Source organism: Enhydra lutris, unplaced genomic scaffold, assembly GCF_002288905.1.
Source record: "Enhydra lutris kenyoni isolate GAN:26980312 unplaced genomic scaffold, ASM228890v2 scaffoldscaffold85, whole genome shotgun sequence".
Classification (NCBI taxonomy): Eukaryota; Metazoa; Chordata; class Mammalia; order Carnivora; family Mustelidae; genus Enhydra; species Enhydra lutris.
This window is the reverse complement of record NW_019154169.1, coordinates 9,268,974-9,289,465: the sequence shown is the minus strand read 5'-3', so window position 1 is coordinate 9,289,465 and position 20,492 is coordinate 9,268,974. Positions and strand designations below refer to the sequence as shown.

The following is a 20,492-nucleotide window of genomic DNA, read 5'->3' as shown; positions in this document are numbered from 1 at the left end:
AGGGAAACTCCTTCAGATGGACACCCTTTCATGGCAGTGTCCTCCCAGGTGAGAAACGAAGATAGAACAAGGACGGACTCAGGGCAGGTTGGATACTGTTAGCTACATGCAGGCTACGGCTCTTAGGCTTCCATAACATATACTGGGATAGCATGAACAGTGGTCATGCCAACTCTCTATCTCTGCCGAAAACGTCGTGAGAGAAGTGTGCTTTAGGACAGACTCGCGACAATTTTGAGACTGTCAAAACACGGAAGATGTGGGAACTGACTGTGGGGAAAACATGAAGAGTCGCCTAAAGGGCCCAAATCTTGGAAGTCTATATGGTGACCATAGGAAGGTCTTTGTTCAGTGAAACCCCTCCATACAGGCATTCTTTTGTGGCACTCTCTTCCCAGGTGGGGAAAGAAGATAGAACAAGGATGGATTCAGGACAGGTTGGATACTGTGAGCTAAGTTGTAAGGCTACAACTCTTAGGCTTCCAAAACTTATACTAGAAGAGCATGATCTGTGGACATTTCAACCTTCTACCTCTGTTGAAAATGCATAAAACGACGTGAGGAAAGTGTGCTTTAGGACGGGCTCCCGACAGTTTTGAGACTGTCAAACATGGAAGCTGTGGGAACTGACTGCGTTGAAAACATGAAGAGTTGGGTTCAGGGCCGTAGTCTCGGAAGTCCATTCCGGTTGCCATAGAAAGGAGTGAAAATCTTTCAAGCGGACTCCCATTCATGGCAGTGTCTTCCCACGTGAGGAAAGAAGATGGAACAAAGACGGTTTCAGGGCACTTGGATACTGTGAGTTAAGTGGAGGCTATGGCCCTTAGGATTCCATAATGTATACTGGCAGAGCATGACCGGTGGTCATATCAACTCACTTCCTCTGTCGATAACGCTTCAAATGTCATGAAGGAAGTGTGCTTTAGGACAGACACGTGACAGTTTTGAGACTGTCAAAACATGGAAGATGTGGGAACTGACTGTGCTGAAAACATGAAGTGTCACATACAGGCTCCTCCCTAGTCTTGTATGTCCATTCTTGTGACCATAGGAAGGACAGTGTTTAGGGAAACTCCTTCAGGTGGACACCCATTCGTGACAGGGTCTTCCCGGGTAAGGAAAGAAGATAGAACAAGGACGGATTTAGGGCTGGATGGACACTAGGTGTTAGGTTCAGGCTATGGCTCTTAGGCTTCCAAAACGTGTACTGGGACAGCATGACCAGTGGTCATCCCAACTCTCTTCCTCTGTCGAAAACGCTTAAATCAACATGAGTGAAGTGTGCTTTAGGTCGGACTCACAACAGTTTTGAGACTGTCGAAACGGAAGCTGTGGGAAGTGACTGTGTTGAAAACATGAAGACTTGCATCCAAAACCATAGTCTCGGGAGTCCATACCGGTGTCCAAAGGAAAGTCTGTGTTCATTGAAACTCCTTCATACGGACATTCTGTTGTGGCAGTGTCTTACCAGGTGATGAAAGAAGATAGAACAAGAATGGACTCAGGGCAGGTTGGATACTGTGAGCTAAGTGCAGGCTACGGCTCTAGGTCTTCCAAATCGTGTACTGTGAGCATGACCAGTGGTCATCCCAACTCTCTAAATCTGTCAAAAACTCTTCAAATGTCGTGAGGGAAGTGTGCTTTTGGACAGACTTGTGACACCTTTGAGACTGTGAAAACATGGAAACTGTGGGAACTGACTGTGTTGAAAATATGAAGAATCGCCTACAGGACCCTAGTCTTGGACGTCCATGCCGGGGACCTTCGGAAGGTCCGTGTTCACTGAAACTTCTTCAGATTGACACCCAATCGTGGCAGTGTCTTCCCAGGTGAGCAATGAAGATAGATGAAGGATGGACTCAGAGCAGATTGGATACTGTGAGTTACATGCAGGCTACGGTTCTAGGGCTTCCAAAACGTATACTGGGAGAGATGACCAGTGGTCATCCCAACTCCCTACCTCTGTCACACACGCTTCAAACGTCATAAGGAAAGTGTGTTTTTGGACGGACTCGTGACAGGGTTGAGGCTGTCGAAAGGTGGAAGCTGTTGGAACTGACTTCATGAAAACATGAAGAGTCGCGTACAGGGCCTTAGTCTCGGACTTCCATACCCGTGATGATAGGAAGTTCTGTGTTCAGGAAAACTACTAGGTGGACAACCATTCATGGCAGTGTCTTCCCAGGTGAGGAAAGAAAATTGAACAAGGACGGACTCTGTGCAGGTTGGATAATGTGAGTAAAGTGCAGGCTACGGCTCTTAGGCCAACAAAACTTATATTGCCGAGCACGACCTGTGGTCATCCACACTACCTCTGTCGAAAATGCTTCAACCGTCATGAAGGAAGTGTGCTTTAGGACTGAGTCATGACAGGGTTGAGGCTGTCGAAAGGTGGAAGCTGTTTGAAATGTCTGTGTTGAAAACATGAAGAGACACGTACAGGGCCCTAGTCTTAGACATCCATACCGGTGACCATGGGAAGATCTGTGGTCACGGAAACTTCTTCAGGGGGACACCCAATCATGGCAGTGTCTGTCCAGGTGAGGAAAGATGATAGAACAAGGATGGACTCTGGGAAGGTTGGATACTGTGAGTGTAGTGCAGGCTACGGCTCTTAGGCATCCAGAACGTATATTGGAAGAGCACGACCTGTGGTCATCCACACTCTCTACCTCTGTCAAAAACACTTCACATGTCTTGAGGGAAGTGTACTTTAGAATGGACTCGCGACAGTGTTGAGGCTGCCAGAAGGTGGAAGCTTTGGAACTGACTGTGTCGAAAACATGAATAGTCATGTACAGGGCCCTAGTCTCAGACATCCGTACCGGTGACCAAAGGAATATCTGTGTTTAGGGAAACTCCATCAGCAACCATTCGTGACAGTGTCTTCCCAGTTGAGGAAAGAAGATAGGACAAGGATGGACTCCGGGCAGTTTGGAAAACTTGAGTGAAGTGCAGGCTACGGCTCTTAGGCATCCAAATCATATATTGGCAGAGCACGACCTGTGTTAATCCAAACTGTCTACCTCTGTCAAAAATGCTTAAAATAGGGGCGCCTGGGTGGCTCAGTGGGTTAAGCCGCTGCCTTCGGCTCAGGTCATGATCTCAGAGTCCTGGGATCGAGCCCCGCATCGGGCTCTCTGCTCAGCAGGGAACCTGCTTCCTCCTCTCTCTCTGCCTGCCTCTCTGCCTGCTTGTGATCTCTCTGTCAAATAAATAAATAAAATCTTTAAAAAAAAATGCTTAAAATGTCTTGAGGGAAGTGTGCTTTAGGACAGACTCTCTACATGTTTGAGACTGTCTAAAGGTGGAAACTATTGGAACTGACCGTGTCAAAAACATGAAGTGTAGCATACAGGGCCCTAGTCATGGAAGTTCATACCCGTGACCATAGGAAGGTCTGTGTTCAGGGAAACTCCTTCAGGAGGACACCCTTTCATGGCAGTGTCTTCCCAGGTGAGGAAAGAAGACAGAACAAGGATGGACTCTGGGCAGGTTGGATACTGTGCATGAGATGCAGTCTTCGGCTCTTAGGCGTTGAAATAGTATAATGGCAGAGCACGACCTGTGGTCATCCACACTGTCTACCTGTGTCAAAAATGCTTATCATCGTGAAGGAAGTGTCCTTTATGACAGACGCCTGTCAGGGTTGAGGCTGTTGAAAGGTGGAAGCTGTTGGAAATGACTGTGTTGAAAAAATGAAGAGTCGCATACAGGGCCCCAGTCTTGAATATCCATATTGGTGACCATAGGAAGGTTTGTGTTCAGGGAAACTCCTGCATGAGCACACAAATTTGTGGTAGTGTCTTCCCAGGTGAGAAAAGAAGATAGAACAAGAACGGAAACTGGGCAGGTTCGATATTGTGAGTGAAATGCAGGCTATTGCCCTTAGGCGTCCAAAACATATATTGGTGGACAATGACCTGTTGTCATACACACTGTCTAACTCTTTCAAAAATGCTTCAAACGTCGTGAGGGAGGTGTGCTTTAGGACGGACTCGCGACAGGGTTGAGGCTGTCGAAATGTGGAAACTGTTGGAACTGACTGTGTTGAAAACATGAAGAGTCCCATACAGGGCCCTCATCTCGGACATCAATACCGGTGACCATAGGAAGGTCTGTGTTCAGGGAAACACCTTCAGGTGGAGACCCATTCGTGTCAGCATCTTCCCAGTTGAGGAAAGAAGATAGAACAAGGACAGACTCTGGGCAGGTTGGAAACTGTGAGTGAACTGCAGGCTACGGCTCTCAGGCGTCCAAAACATATTGGCAGAGCAAGACCTGTTGTCATCCACATTGTCTACCTCAGAAGAAAGCGCTTCAAACGTCATGAGGGAACTGTGCTATAGGACGGACATGTGACAGAGTTGAGGCTGTTGAAAGGTGGAAGCTGTTGGAACTGACTGTGTTGAAAACATGAAGAGTCACGTACTGGGCCCTAGTCATGGATGTCCATACCAGTGACCATAGGAAGGTCTGTGTTCAGGGAAACTCCTTCAAATGGACACCATTTCGGCTCAGTGTCTTTCCAGTTGAAAAGAAGATAGAACAAGGATGGACTCTTGGCAGGTTGGCTACTGTGAGTAAAGTGCAGTCTAACGTTCTTTGGTGTCGAAACCTCATATTGGCAGAGCACGACCTGTCTACATCTGTCGAAAACACTTCAAATGACATGAGGGAAGTGTGCTTTAGGACGGACTCGTGACAGGGCTGAGGCTCTCGAAAGGTGGAAGCTGTTGGAACTGACTTCGTTGAAAATATGAAGAGTCGCATTCTGGGCCCCAGTCTCGGACGTCCATACCGGTGACCATAGGAAGGTCTGTGTTCAGGTAATCTCCGTCAGGCTGACACCCATTCTTGACAGTGTGTTCCCAGTTGAGGAAAGAAGATAGAGCAAGGAAGGACTCTGAGCATTTTGGAAACTGTGAGTAAAGTGCAGGCTACGGCTCGTAGGCATCCAAATCGTATATTGGCAGAGCATGACCTGTGATCATCCACACTGTCTACCTCTGTCGAAAACGCTTCAAATGTCGTGAGGGATGTGTGCTTTAGGACGGACTTGTGACAGGGTAGAGGCTGTCGAAAGGTGTAAGCTACTGGAACTGACAGTGGTGAAAACATGCAGTGTCACGTACTGGGCCCTAGTCTCGGATGTCCATACTGGAGACCATAGGAAGGTCTGTGTTCAGGGAAACTCCTTCAGGCAGACACCCATTCGTGTCAGTGTCTTCCCAGGTGAGGAAAGAAGATAGAACAAGGACGGACTCTGGGCAGGGTGGAAATTGTCAGTGAAGAGCAGGCTATGGCTCTTAGGTGTCCAAATCATATATTGGCAGAGCATGACCTCTGGACATCCACACTGTCTATGTCTGTCAAAAATGCTTCAAACGTGGTGAGGGAAGTGTGCTTTTGGATGGACTCATGGCAGCATTGAGGCTGTCGAAAGGTGGAATCTGTTGGAACTGACTGTATTGAAAATATGAAGAGTCACGTACAGGGCCACAGTCTCGAACGTCCATACCAGTGACCATAGGAAGGTTTGTGTTCAGAGAAATTCCTGCATGTAGACACCAATTCGTGGCAGTGTCTTCCCAGGTGAGGAAGGAAGATAGAACAAGAATGGACAGTGGGCAGGTTCGATACTATGAGTGAAGTACAGGCTATAGCTCTTAGGCGTCCAAAACATATGTTGGGAGAACACGACCTGTGGTCATTCACACTGTCTACCTCTTTCAAAAACACTTCAAACGTCGTGAGGGAAGTGAGCTTTAGGACGGACTCGTGACAGGGTTGAGGCTGTCGAAAGGTGGAAGCTGTTGGAACTGAGTGTGTTGAAAACATGAATAGTCACGTACAGGGCCCTCATCTCGGACGTCCATACCGGTGACCATAGGAAGGTCTGTGTTCAGGGAAACTCCTTCAGGTGGACACCCATTCGTGTCAGTTTCTTCGCAGTTGAGGAAAGAAGATAGAACAAGGGCAAACTCAGGGCGAGTTGGATACTGTGAGTGAAGTGCATGCTATAACTCTTAAGTGTCAAAAGCTATTTGGCTGAGCAAGACCTGTGGTCATCCACACTGTCTACCTCTGTCGACAATGCTTCAATCGTCAGTGGGAATTGTTCCTTAGGACGGGCTCTCGACAAGGTTGAGGCTATCTAAAGCTGGAAGCTGTTCGAACTGACTGTATTGAAAACATGAAGTGTCACGTACAAGGCCCTAGTTTCAGAAGTCCATACTGGTGATGGTAGGAAGGTCTGTGTTCAATTAAACTCCTTGAGGCATACAACCATTGTTGGCAGTGTCTTACCAGTTGGGGAAAGAAGATAGAACAAGGACGGACTCTGGGCCTTTTGGATACTGTGAGTGAAGTGCAGGCAAGGCTCTTAGGCGTCTGAAACCCATGTTGGCAGAGCACTACCTGTGGTCATCCACACATTCTAACTCTGTCAAGAATGCTTCAAACGTCGTGAGGGAAGTGAGCTTTAGGATGGACTAGAGACAGAGTTGAGGCTGTGGAAAGGTGAATGCTGATGGAACTGACTGTTGAAAACATGAAGTGTCCTGTACAGGGCCCTAGTGTTGGACGTCCATACCAGTGACCATAGGAAGGTCTGGGTTCCGTGAAACTTCTTCAGTCAGACACTCATTCGTGGCAGTGTCTTCCCAGTTGAGGAAAGAAGATAGACCAAGGAGGCTCTGGCTGACCATCTCTCTGTTGTAGCCAGTGGAGATTTCCCGTCGCCTGAATCCAGACTTGTGTCTTAGTCCTGAGAAAGTCAACTCGTTGGGAGACTGGGCTAGTGCTTCCATTCTGAACATGGTTGTTTCGTTGCAAAGGCAGGGTTGGGGAGTGCACACGACTTGGGGGAGGGGTAGAGTGAGAGACTCTCCGTGGAGACTCCCCACAGAGCACGCAGCAGGACAAGGACGTTCCATCCCATCACTCATGAAACCATGGCCTCAGCTGCAACCAAGAGTCAGATACTTAAGGCACAGAGCCCACCAGGTGCTCCTATCTTTTTCTCTTTTTCTCTAACTAGAGGGACCCTAGAATCATTCCGTGTCTGTGTCAATGAGCCATATGCTCCCTTGAAAGAGGAGACTCCCACAGACTTCTCAGGACTGTGGTTATGTTGCAGCGCAGGGCCCCTCCCAGTTGGGTTTCAAAACAGAGCTGCAAAGACAAGGCCCAGAGGTGGGAACCAGTGTGCTTTATTGGAGGGATCGGAGAGGTGGCCAGTGTGACCCAGACCGAGTGCAAAGAGGAGGTGAGGTTGGGGACAGGGAGGTGGTGCCACCCAGTGCTATGTAAGGCCCCAGATAGGGTTTTGAGTTTTATTCCCAGGGCACTGGGAAGCCACGGGACAGGTGGGTGAGGGAGGATGACAGGATCCGATGTGCCTGCTCAAAATGGGTCAGAGGGGATGAGACACAACAGTGGGCTGGACTAGGATGGTGGTGGGGAGGGGGTGGGTCAGGGACAGGTGCAGGATGTATGTGGATGTTGTGGGGGGAGGGGAATCCAGAACGATCTTGACCTTGTGGCCCGAGCTCTGGGAGGAAGGTGGGGGCCATCCATTACCGTGGGGCAGCCTGGGGCTCGTGGGGTCAGAAGTCTAGCCTTAGGCTCTGAGATGCCCTGTGAGCATCATTCAGTCAGGCCCAGCCAGGGAGACAGACTGCTCTGCATATTTCAGCGGAAGGAACCCAGTGCAGGGGATTGGCTGTTCCGGTCTGCTGATCAGAGGTGGGACTGTGAGGCAACACCAGGGACCAGCTGTCACCTTGAGACTGGAGGGACAAGGCTCGGATGGTGTCACTGACCCTAGGACCAGGGTCACCCAGCTCAGCAGGAGTCCCAGGAGGCAAAGCTGGGGATGCCACCCAGGGTGGGGTGTGTGTGTGTGTGTGTGTGTGTGTGTGTGCGCGCGTGCGTGCTTTCTTCCCAGTCGGTGCTGCCTTGAAGATGTGGGGGTTCTTCCTAGGGGCTGCTCCCTGCCCACACAGCCACCACTTGGACTTTGGAGCTCCCGGCCGGCCCTCTTGAGGTCCACCCCCATCCTAGCCATCTTGAACTTGGGACTCCTTTTTGCAAGACTCCATCTGCCAGCTGCGTGTTTGGACCTTGTGGAGCTAGGCTCTGCCTCTTCTCTGTTGGGGGCCCCCTTCTATGAGGCTGAAAGAGGGAGGAGCAGTTGAAGCCACAAATAAAGAATGTGGGGAAGGCCGGTGTCTGAGCGCTGTCTGCATGCAGGGGTGGGGGGCGTCTTGTTCTCTGAACAGCACCCAAGTGTGGATAAATCCAGTCGGTGTGCTTACCTTGGCCCCTCGGAGCCCCGTGGCTTGGCCTGGCTCCACTCTGTGTCTCCTAGCTGGGGTGGGAAGCTATTCTGCTCGTCCCTAGAAAGGGCGGACCTAGGGGAGGTGACCTCTAGCCTTTCCTAAGATCCCTGTGGCAGGGAGACAGCAGGGAGCCCCTCCTTTCCTTAGGAGGGAAAACAGATTCCCTAGATCTGGGGTTTTGGGTTTTATTCTGGCCTCTGACAGAAGAGTGGAGGCAAACAGATGAAGATCCCACAACTCTGGATTCCTCGAATCCAAGAAGGCTCTCCTGGCCCAAACAGGGACCGTCATCTCTTTGCCAGGCCCCTAGGGCAAGCCAGAGTGTGGTGCCAGCAGTGGAAATGGGCCCTCCATCGGCCTCGTGGGGGCTAGGGAGTCTGGCTGAGAGGTAAGCACCATGCCTTCCCATTCAGCCAGCCCCCGGGCCCCGGCTGGTGGCTTACTCTGATGGTTAGTCAAAGACGCGGCAGAGAGGAGCACTTAGGGGGTGTTTGGGTCTCCAGTGTGGTCCACGAAAATCATTGTATTTTCAGATTTATGGGCAATGGAAGGGATTTTCGGGGATGACTCTGCCCGCACAGGAGTTCTGCCCTGATGAGCTGTTGGTATTGCCTCACCTCCATGACTTGACTTCGAACTGGTATCTGCTGAGAACCCGTGCTAGGCGGTTCACTTGGCCACATTCCAGCCCAACAACCAGATGAGGGAGGTAACCGTGTGGTCCCGTTTTGCAGATGAGAAGACAGGAAAGTTCATAGACGTCATTTAGCTGTTGAATGACTGCTGCTGGGTGACTCAAATCTGAATGCCCGACCACTGGGCCCCCTCACTCCCTGAGGAGGGAAGCCCCAGGGAATGAAGGAACAAGGAGGAGACAAGGTCACAGAGAAAGCAAAAGGGATGTTGTGCAGGTTCTTACTTCGCCCACCTAGCTGAGAGCTGTCCCAGCACAGAGCGGGCACTAGGGAAGGTGTTTGAAGTAACCAGTTTCTGTTGGAGATGAGGCACCATCTCCCCACCAGGCAGCTCACCAGAAGCAGGGCGTGCTGCCTCGTGGAGCCCAGGCCAGTGGCATGGTCATCCTGCACCTCCAGAAAGGAGCTAAGGTGGTTCTTCAAGACTTGCCTGAGTTACCATCAGACCTTTGGTAAGGACCCTTCTGCGCCTCCTGCCTGGGACTGTGCCTTCTGGGACAGAGCATTTGCACTGTGACTGGGTCCTTTCCCTGGGACGCAGAGCTGCCCTCTCCAGCTCTTGTCCATACTGTGCAGCTGCCCCTGTACGGATGCCCTATAGTAACTGTCTCCCCAACCCCAGTTAGCTGGCACCTCCCCCTGCTGCCCACGTACCAGAATGCAAGAGGCTTGGGGAGTGTGAGAGAAAGCCTGAGCAGGGGAGCATGAAGGTCTGGATTTGGGGGTCTATCTATGGCTATCAGTGCCTACCTAAGGGCTTCAGGGAAAGGGGGGGACTACAGCACTCTGGGTAGGGAGTGTTGGATGTTTGGTGTGTCTTTTACTCTTCTCAACATCAATGCTGGGAGGTACAGGTTTGTGCCCCCATTTTGCAGATCTGGAAACTAAGTCCCTTGCCCAGGGACTCAGGGCAGATAAACAGGTGAGCCCAGATTCTGATACAAGCCTGCCTGACAGTCCATTGCCCCCTCCCCCAATTACGTCTAAAATCATGTCCCTTCTCTGTGTCCATGTCTCCCACCTGTGATCACTCATCCCCACCTGCAGTGAGCTCAACACTGTTCGAGGTGCTGGGAATTCAGCAGTGAATGAGGTCGCTGCCCTCATGGAGCTGACAGGCCAGCAGGGAGCCAGATAGTAAATAAGTAAATGATGTGGTATGTAGATATATGGCCAAAAAGGGCGATGAAGGAGGGGAAGGGGGCTCAGTACTCGCTATGGAATACAAGGTGGAAGGGAAGGCCTTTCTCTTAAGATGGCATGTGGGCAGAAGAGAAAGAATGAGCCATAGGGACATCAGAGGGAAGAAAATTCCAAGTTGAGGGAATAGCTAGTGCAAAGGCCCTGAGGTGGGAGCACAACTAGCATTTGAGAAACAGCTACAAGACTCCTGTGGTTGGAGTCAGAGGGAAAAAGGAGATAAGGTCACAGGGAAAGCAGGAAGCAGATGGTGCACGTCCTTGGGCCACAGCGAGGGCTCCGGCTTGCACTCTGCAGGAGGAGCCATGAGAAGTTTCAGAGCGCAGGAGGGATATGACCTAACTCAGGTGTTCAAAGGGATTTTCTGTGGGAGGAAACTAAAGATGTGGAGATTGGGCAGGGAGCCCAGTGAGGAGCCATTGCATTAGTCTAGGCTAAAGAGGAGGGTGGATAGAATAAGGTGGGGGTAGCAGAGTAGGGAGAAGAGAGGTTCTGGGTATATTCTGAAAGTAGGACCAACAGAATTTGTTGACAGATTGGGGTGTTGGATAACAAAGTGACTGAGCAGCTGGGAAGACGGGGTTTGCCATTTCCTGAGAGGGGGAGCCTGGGAGGAGCAGGTTTTGGGTAGGGAATCTGGAGTTAGGTTTTATTCTATTTTGAGAGAGAGTGAGAGTACTTGCGGGTTAGGGCAGTAGAGGGAGAGAGAGAATCTTAAGCAGGCTTCATGCCCAGCATGGGCCCGACACAGGGCTGGATTTCACGATCCTGAGATCATGACCTGAACCAAAATCAAGAGTCAGATGCTTAATCAGCTGAGCCTCCAGGTGTCCCTGGAGTTAGGTTTTTATATTTGAGATGCCTATTAGATATTCCAAGTGAAGATGTCACTGTTGGATACACAGATGGAGAGAGAGAGAGAATAACAGCAAATAATACAAATAACATATTAGAATGTTATAATATCATTATACATAATAATATTAACAAGTTTATTAAGCTCACTCTTTGGTCTCTCCATCTGTTTCGCCTCTTGCTCACACAGTAGCCATATGACATATTAGGGATTATCCTCAGAGAGGAAACTGGCTCAGAGGCTTCTTGATTCAATAAGATAACACACAGGGGCGCCTGGGTGGCTCAGCGGGTTAAGCCTCTGCCTTGGGCTCAGGTCATGATCCCAGGGTCCTGAGATCGAACCACGCATTGCATCGTGCTCTCTGCTCAGTGGAGAGTCTGCTTCCCACCCCCCCACCCCCGCCCCACCGCCTGCCTCTCTGCCTACTTGTGATCTCTGTCAAATAAATAAATAAGATGTTAAAAAAAAAAAAAGATAAAGCGCCTAGTAAGTGGCAAGAGTCAAGATCGGATCCTAGGTCTGCCCCATTTTGATACCAGATTTTCTAATCTGCTAGTCGCTTTTGCAGTAAAGAGAGCTGGGTGATTTTAAGGATTCGTTTTAGCTCCAGGGAGCCTTAAACCTAGCAGTTCTCTGCTTTGGAGACAAAGGACCCTCCCATCCCCCCACCCCCCCCCCCCCCCCCCCCGCCCGCCCGCCCCGCCCCGCCCCTCCAAAAAAACTTGTTAGGGTTGTGTGTAGGCCAAGAGTCCATAGGTATTGAGTTAGTAGGGGTAGGGTAGGGGCTCTTCTACGTTTTTGTTTTTGTTTTTTTTTTAGCATTATCTGGTTTTGCTGATTTTCAGGATCCCTGCAGAACTTCATTTGGGCAGCTTAAGGGCTTAGTGGTTTCACTTTGTTAATGAGTACACCCCCCCCACACACACCGTTTAGCGAGGCAGGAGGCTTGTCACTGTCGTACACAGCAGGCTGGGCTCAAGGATCTGACTCTGGCATCCTTCCACACCTAGGCATCTTCCCTGTGTCCCCACACCCCTCACCCAAACTCCTTCTCCACCCAGATTCCTTCCCTGGGACAAAAAGAATGTGGGCGGGGTTGGTTTTCAGGTTTTTATTGTGGGTGTATTTCTGGTAGCGGGATAGGGCGGAGGGGCAGGCCCTCCCACGAGAGGGCAGAGAGGACAGAGGGGGCCGGGGCGGGACAGGTGGAAAAGGCGGCGCGGGGAGCTTCTTTACTCTCGGATCTTCAATTCCCGCGCCATCTGACAGAGGGCGCAGGGCAAACAAAAGGTGAGGGCCGCCCAGTCGTGCCCAACAGAGCCCTAGAGGGTGGGAGAGAGAGGGGTTAGGAGCCCCGCCTAGGGTCCCAGGAGGTCAGTCCCCACCCCGGCCCCGCGACTCGCACGCACCTGGATGTGATAGCGCTCCCGCATGCCCGTGCGCAGGGAGTGCAGGCCTCCGGGCAGGTAGGGCGCGCAGCAGCACTCCCCGAAGTCGTCCGAGATGCGGCAGGCGAGGCACAGGGGGGCGAAAGTGCCGCACAGACCTGGGGGCAGGCGCGGGGCAGTCAGAGCGGGTTCCACCGGGCGCCCCGGGCCGGCTCCGCCGCGGGGAGGGGCGAGGCCGATGGTCCGCGGCGCCCAGGCGAGGGTCCCGGAGGGAATGAAGGGTCCCAGCGGGGGTGGTTTAGGGGCTGCGAGGTAGGGTTTGGAGGGGGAGCTCGGGCCACAACGGGGAAAGTTGAGAGTACAAGGGGGGAGGTTGAGGGTCTCTGGGGAGCTTGGAAGAGGTGAGGTCAGGATCCTAGGGAGTGTTGGAGGTGGAGGAAGGGGTGAAGGCAGAGTGTGGGAATTCAGGGTCTGAGGCAGCGAGGGGGCGTAGCGTTGGTGGGGCCGCGCCCCCTCCCAGAAGGAGCTGCCTGTACTCACAGACGGGCATGTCGTTGCAGCAGTCCGTGAGTCCTGTGTGCCAGTCACTGAGCTGGGTCTGGTAGCAGCTGCTGGCGCACTGGGGCTGACTGGTCACTGGGTAGGACATGGCTGCGAGGGTGGTGGGCCAGGGTCAGTGGGCAGCCCGACAGCCCCTCCCGGACCCCACGTCCCTGCCACCCCTTCCTCTGCCGGGCAGTCTGGGCGGGGCCACCAGGCCGCCCACGGAGGAGACACCACTGCCCCCGCCTCCTTTCGGCCACGTTTAGGCACTGACAACCCAGTCTGTCCCCATCGCCACTGCCTCCTGCGCATCTGGTTGAGCTGTGGGTGGGGAGCTCCTGCAAGTTTGGGGAAGGGTGGGTGCCACTTCCGGCGGGGCCGAGAGGTGCCTCCGCCGCCTCCTCCACGTCTGGGCCTGGGGTGCTGGGTTCCCGCACTTCCAGGCCTCTGGGGTGCAATCAGGCGCCATCTGTCTTCGAAGCCAGGGGTGCCCAGGGGAGGGAAGCTGCCAGGTTCCAGGGACTGGAAGGGTTGCTGGTTCCTCCAGTGATCCCACCTTTGCCTTTCACGTTGTCGTGCATCTCAAACTGCATCTTGCTGGCCCTGAGGAGGTGGCGGCGTTGGGGACGGCAGAGGTGGCAGCGGAGACAGTGGCTGAGTCCAAGGGCTGCGGGATACTGGGGTGGGGGGGTGGGCAAGGAGCAGGGGCACCGGGGGCTGGGTTCTCAGGGGGAAGGGTGCTGGGGAGAAAGAGGCCAAGTCAGCCTTCCAGCTGGCAGAAACATGGAGTAGGGATGTATGGGGTGAGGGCGAGAAACTCGCCCGTCTCTGTACCGCTGCCCGACAGACCCCAGAGGACCTTCCTCATAGCAGAGGTAGAGCTGGAGACAGAGCAGGTGAAAGAGAAGGCAGAGTCAGAGACAAGGAGAGAAAGAGATCAGAGCCAGTGCCCAAAGAGATGCCACCAGTACCACTCACACCTGTCCAGTGCCTTATCTTCTCTGCAAGCCCATGTCACAGATGGAACACTGAGGCTCAGAGAGGTGAGGAGAAATGCCCCACATCCGATGGCCAAGGCCAAGGGAGTTAGTAGAGGCGGTGCTGGGCCCCAGAACTTCCAAGTTCAACCCAGCACCGCTGAGGTTGAGAAGGTGGACACGGAGGGCATTGAGAAAGACAGAAACGTCCACTGAGACAGAGAAATGCAAGGAGACAGAGAGGTCAGTGGAGCCGGGTGCAGGGAGCACAGAGCCGAGGGCCGTGGGCAGATGCTCCTACCTGCAGGACAGCGATGGCAATGATGCGGACAGGTGTGGGTGAGCTGGGCACTGAGTTCTGTCTCTGGCCAGGAGCTGCTTATATTGGGGCGGGCCACTCAATCCTGGGCGGGGCTCTGGCGGAGGTGCCCAGGGAGCCCAGCCGGTCTGGCTGACCCTCTTCCCCCCACAAGAACTTCCCCTCCCTTGCTCTCCATCTTCCCTCCCCCCCTTTTCCCCTCCAGTTCTTGTGGGACCAAGGAAATCAGGGAGGGGGGCAGGGATGCAGAGCTGGGAGGGAAGACGAAAAGGGGAGCAGGCAGAGAGACAGAAGGATGGAGGAGAGAAGGCAGAAGGGAGGCGTGAGGAGTGCAGCTGGGCCACAGTTAAGAGACAGCAAGAGAGGGAAGGCAGAGAGATGGGGAGGAAATGGGGGACACAGAGACAAAAGGGGAGAGGTCCAGATGGGAGAGAGAGAGGGGATCAGAGAGATGGAGAGAGACGAAGATATAGAGAGGTGAAGAGAGAGATGCTGAGACAAAGAGGGTCAAAGATCTGGGGAGAAACAGCAAAGAGGAGCCAGATTCAGAAAAGAGACACAGAGGTGGAAAGTGGAGGGGCAGGGAGGTGGAGGAAGGAATGGGGCTGCAGGAGAGTGCAGTGGGGGTTCCCCGGCCTCCCCTGTCCCCTTCAAGGGGACTTCCCCCCCACTTCCCTAGAAGAGGGGGCACTGTTCTCCCATTCGGGGCCACCAGGCACATGGGGGGCAGTGTTTGGGGGTGACTCGTGCTGAAACCAAAGTAAATATACACAGTTCACTCCACCTTCAAACTGGGAAGGGAGGAGGCTGGGAACTGAGAAGCTGTGGCTCTGGAAGGAGGTGGATGTGGCTCAGGACTGGGGTGGGGTCAGGGGTGATAACTAACAGAGCAGATGAGGGGGGAGCAGGGCCTGGACTCCTGAGTCTGAGGGATGAGAGGCTGGCGCTTTATCTGGGCCCCTAACAGAGGAGGGGGAGGGGCTCAGATTCTGGCTGGTGGTGTAGACTCCTGGGTTAGGCTGGGCTGCTCCCCTGAGTGTACAGGCAGGGGTCCTGGGATCTTTGCTGGGCTTCTGAGAGGTGAAAAGAGCGAGGGGCCTGGAAGCCTGAGTCACCAAAGTCTGCCCCCAACAGGCCTGGCAGGGTTGGAAGTGACTCAGTGAGGGAAGCAACATTAGAGCTGGGTGGGGTTTCCAGCACGGGTGTCACCCCAAAAATGTAGGAGGTGCTGGAAAATTGGGGTGTCACCTGCAGAGAAGGTGTCACCCCACTGGGAATGGGTATGGGTGATGGCAGGTGGTTCACCCTGTCAGCCTGGGATCCCAGCTTTTCCCTTACCTCCTAATCTATCACACAGCAGGACCCAAGCCTTGGTCTCCCAGCACCACCCACATGGCTCGCTATCCTTGTCCCCAGACTGATGAGTGGCACTTGGCATTTTGTTGGTGCATGTCTGTCCCTTGGTCCAGGAGCCTGAACGTCTGGGGAACGTCTTCTATCCACTTCTGGTCTAGGGTCCCTGTGCCCCCATCTCCGCATCGTCACCTCGCCAGCTCTGAATCTCTTTCCTGATCTCTGCCAATCTGTTTCCAAGTTGCTTGGGTTCTCTCACCCCCATCTCTGATTCTCCGTTCCCCCAAGCTGTGTGTCTCCTGCCCTCGTGCCGGGGTCTCTGCCTCCCATCCCCATATCACCATCTCCAGGCCTCCCTGTGGAGGCAGCCCCAAGGCCCCACCCCCGAGCTGGATGGACCATGGGCTGCTGATGACTCAGGGTCAGTCATCTCTGAGGACCCTAAGGCTCCCAGGATGACACCCCGACTTGTCCTCAGGTTTCCTCTCCCCACTCCGACACAGCCTGGGGCTGCAATTAGACAGAAACTCATGTAGATGAGGAAATCGGGTGGGGAAGCTGTGAGGTGGCTTGCTTAGGGGTGAGGAAGAGGGCAGGAGCAGGAAGAACTCGCACCTGGGGGCTGACCAGTGGCCATGGTGGTCTCCACACCTGGCATCCATCCCCTCAGTAGGGTTGCCAGATAAAATATAGGATGCCCAGTTAAATGTGAATTTCAGGTAAACAATTTTTTTTTTTGAGATTTTTATTTCTTTCTTTGTCAGAGAGAGAGAGAGAGAGGGGGAGAATCAGATTCCCCGCTGAGCAGGGAGCCGGATGCAGGACTCGATCCCAGGACCCTCGGATCATGACCTGAGATTATTTTTATTTCTTTCTTTGTCAGAGAGAGAGAGAGAGAGAGAGGAAGAATCAGATTCCCCGCTGAGCAGGGAGCCGGATGTAGGACTCGATCCCAGGACCCCGGGATCATGACCTGAGATGAAGGCAGACACCTAACCGACTGAGCCACCCAGGTGTCCTAACAATTTTTTTTTAGCTTAAGTATGTTCCATGCCATATTTGGGATATACTTATACTAAAAACATTATGTGTTGTTCATCTGAAATTCACCTTTAATTGGGTGTCCTGTATTTTTATCTGCTAATTCTGGAACCCTGCCTTTAAAGACAGAGGAAAGGAATCCAAGTCCCTGGCCCCTCTTTTTCCAGAACCCAGGATCACAGACCTCCAGCTCTTCCTCCTCAGAACCTGCTAGTCCAGGTCCCGATCCCCATCCTCCTGTCCCCTAGAATCCAGGATGGGGGTACCAGGAGTTCAGGCTCCCAGCCCCTTTGTCTCCAGAATCCAAGCGTCCAGGACAGGTCTGGGTCCAGTTGCCCAATGTGGGTTTCATAAGGCGGGTGGTGCCACCACCCCGGGCCCTCGTGGAACCAGTCAGGCAGAGCGGACAAGTGAGGTTGCCCCCTCTTCCCATCCTGAGCCTGCTACTTCCTCGAGGGCCTGCCCAATGGTGCTGGGAGCAGAGCAAGAGCTCAGTGGAGTTCTGGGTGGGACTGGGTTTGGGTGTGTTGTGTCTCTGCGTGTGGTGTGTGCGTCTCTCTCTGGGTGCTGTGTGTCTCTGTGGGGGTTATCCCAAAGTCCCTATGTGTTCTGAGGTGTGACATGTGAGGGGGTCTTTTCTTTCTTTCTTTTTTAAGAGTTTATTTATTTGAGAGAAAGAGAGAGCATGAGAGGGGAGAGGTCAGAAGGAGAAGCAGAGTCTCCGCTGAGCAGGAAGCCGGATGCAGGACTCGATCCCAAGACTCCAGGATCATGACCTGAGCCGAAGGTAGTCCCTTAACCAACTGAGCTACCCAGGCTCCCAAGTGAGGGCGTCTTTTATCCGAAGTGCATTTTTTTTTCCTTCCCTACTGTGCATCTGGTTCAGGTGTGGTCAGTTGTCATGGTTCTTTAACTCTGACTGGATTAAGGAAGGAATGATTTATTGAGTAATAGTCTCGTGTACCTGGGTTCAAATTGTCGCAGCCTCTTCGTGGCCGGGAAAACTTCGGCCAATGACTATGCTTGCCTGGACCTCCCTGTGTCCATCTGCAAAGTGAGTGCTGGCAAATAGGGTGGTTGAGAGGATTCCACGGGTTAGTTCATGGGAAGGACTTTGAACTGAGCCTGGCCCTTGGGAACGTTTTGTGATGACGGCGAGGTGCTGTTCTAATTGCTGGAGATATAGTCAAGAACAGACCAAGTCTGCTCGTGGTCCTGGCCGGGACTGAGTGCGTGCCCTGCCCATGGCTGGGCGTGTAATTGCATACCTGGGGTGTCTGATTTGCATGTGGAATAAGGTATTTCTGTGTGTGTGTTGTCAGTAAGGGTGATTGTGTGATTGTGTGCTGATGTTTGTGTTTGTGTTTGTGTTTGTAGGCGATCGCGTGGTGCCCATGATTCTCTGGTTGTGTGAGATAGCATGAGAGCAGGGCTAGGGGCAGAGGAGAGAAGCGGGTCCCCACTGAGCAGGGAGCCCAATGTGATGTGGGGCTCCACCCTAGGACTCTGGGATCATGACCTGAGCCGAAGGCAGATGCTTAACCGACTGAGCCACCCAGGTGTGCTGATCTTGCATTTCTGACTCTCAGATGCCGGGAATGTGTCTGTATATTGTGAGCTGAGAGTGAGAACCCCACTCTCAGCTCCTCCTTTTCATGTCCCCCAGGTGACCCTGGGAGGGCAACCCCTCCCAAAACGAGCCTCAGTTTCCCCTCCTCCTCCTCCCAAAATGAGCCTCAGTTTCTTCTTTCCCTCCTCCTCCTTCCTCCTCTTCTTCTTCTCCTCCTTCTTCTCCCCTTCCTCCTCCCCTTCTCCTCCTCCTCCTTCTTCTTCTAATATTTATTTATTTATTCGAGGGGGGAAGGGGCAGAGCGAGAGGGAGAGAATCTCAAGCCGACTCCCAGCTGAGCGTGGAGACCATCACAGGTCTTGATCCCAGAACCTCAAGATCATGACTGGAGTTAAAATTCAAGAGTCAGATGCTCAACCAACTGAGCCACCCAGGTACCCCAAAGTCTCAGTTTCTTCTTATTGGGGATGAAGGGTCCTGTGGCCTCAGAAGGAACCCTTGTGTGAAAGGGAAGGTGGGAGGAGATGGGTGAGGCCAGGGAGAGGCTGAGAAACACAATGGGACACAGAGGGATGGTTAGGATGGGGACGGAGGAAGGACTGCACAGAGAGGTTGTCCATTCATTTGATACACAGTTGCTGAGCTCCTACAATTTGCCAGGACCTCTGGTGGGCATTGGTTCAAGATGTGGGGAAAGCAGAGAGACCCAGAGAGATGTCCCAGGGTGGCCCATTTGTCTCCATGGTGGGGCTTAGTGACAGTTCTGAGTAATGGAGACACAGTGGTGGAGAGGGACAGAAAGGGCCCTGCCCCCCTCCCTAGTCCTTCCTGAGGCCCAAACTGTCCAGATGAAAGAACAGAAGCCGTGGGGGTAAGGCCCCTCCCAGGCTGGGGGCACCCCCATGAATCATTTTCTTATCACTTCCTAATAGGATAATGACACACCTGCCCCCTCCTAATCACTATTTTTTACCCCAACCGGGTCCAACACCCACAGTGAGAAGGGTTGGACAAGTCTGGTATTTTGAAATCAGGAGAGGAGATACTTGAAAGTCCTGGTCTTGGGTCCTTCCAACCCCAGGACCCAGGAGTTCTAGACCCCAACCCCCCACCCCACCCAGGAGTCCCCACTTGCAGCCCCTCTTCCTTTGTTTGCTATCTACTTTTTCTAACCTCTCTGGGCCTGGCTTTATCGCTTTGTCTGTTTATCTCCATCTGTGTTTTGTGTCTTTCCTGTCTCTTTACATCTGCATCTTGATTCTTCCTCACTGGGCATCAATTTTCTCACTTGTAAAATGGGGATTATAATAATCTGATCTCTTAGAACTGTAATGAGGAAGACATGCGATAATTAACCGAAATGCTTCGCATAGAAGCGGGGCCCCTGTCCATGCCATGCAAGAGAGAGCTCTCTTATAATTATTGTTTTTAGCATTTTAATCTCTCTTGGTATCAATGTTTTTCTCTTTGTCTCCATGTGAGTTTCAAGTCTCCTCCCGCTCTGGGTGCCCCTGGCAGACAGGGTTCCTTGTGGGGTGGGGGCGGTGGTGGAAAAGCACAAAGAAGCCAGAGCTTCCCCTAAGCCGCCTCCTCTTCATCTCTATTCTAAGCCTCACCTCGCGGGACCCAGAACTCTTGCCTGGGGCAAGGCCTAGCTCCAATCCCATAAATAGCCACATAAAATCTTAAACCTCAAATCCGTCATCCCTGGGCAGACCAATGAGTCTTTCAGGTTCCCAACTCCCTCCTCCCTCAAGAGCCAACCATCCATTCAGATGCTCCTCAGACCCTAAAGTCTAGGTTCCTCCATCCCTCCTCCCTCAGGACCAAGGAGTCCGGACTTCTCAAGTCTCCATCTTCCCTTGGGACCCGAGGATGTGGCCAGCGAGGAGCGCGAGCAGCCAGACCCCACTTTCGGGGCGCTTCTGCAGCCCACCACGCCCTCCGCTGCCAGAGGCGGGCCTCCGGAGGCTGGCTATTATAAGCTACCCATGACGTCAGTCACTATCTTCCAGACAATAGGCGCTCCGCCCCTGTCGCCGTGGGCCCTCAGGGGACGTTCACTGGTAGGCGGAGGGCACAGCGTAAGTCGGACGGCGATAGGCTCTGGAGGACGCCAGTCTCCGCTAGGCTTTGCCAGTCAACCAATAGGCCGCGCACCTGAGGGGTGGGAATCCCGCGACGCACCGCGGAGGCTGGAGC

At 53.0% G+C, this 20,492-nt stretch overlaps 1 protein-coding gene across 1 annotated transcript; it reads right to left on the bottom strand.

Annotated features, from left to right (window-relative positions):
* Positions 1-12,306: 12,306 nt before the first annotated feature.
* On the bottom strand, positions 12,307-14,077 carry LOC111161365 (cornifelin). Its single transcript, XM_022524971.1, has 4 exons — positions 13,587-14,077; positions 13,028-13,138; positions 12,509-12,645; positions 12,307-12,421 (listed from the first exon to the last, which is right to left on the bottom strand). The coding sequence occupies exons 1-4, from the start codon at positions 13,621-13,623 to the stop codon at positions 12,332-12,334; spliced, it is 375 nt and encodes a 124-aa protein (XP_022380679.1). The 5' UTR covers positions 13,624-14,077; the 3' UTR covers positions 12,307-12,331.
* Between the last annotated feature and the right edge of the window lie 6,415 nt (positions 14,078-20,492).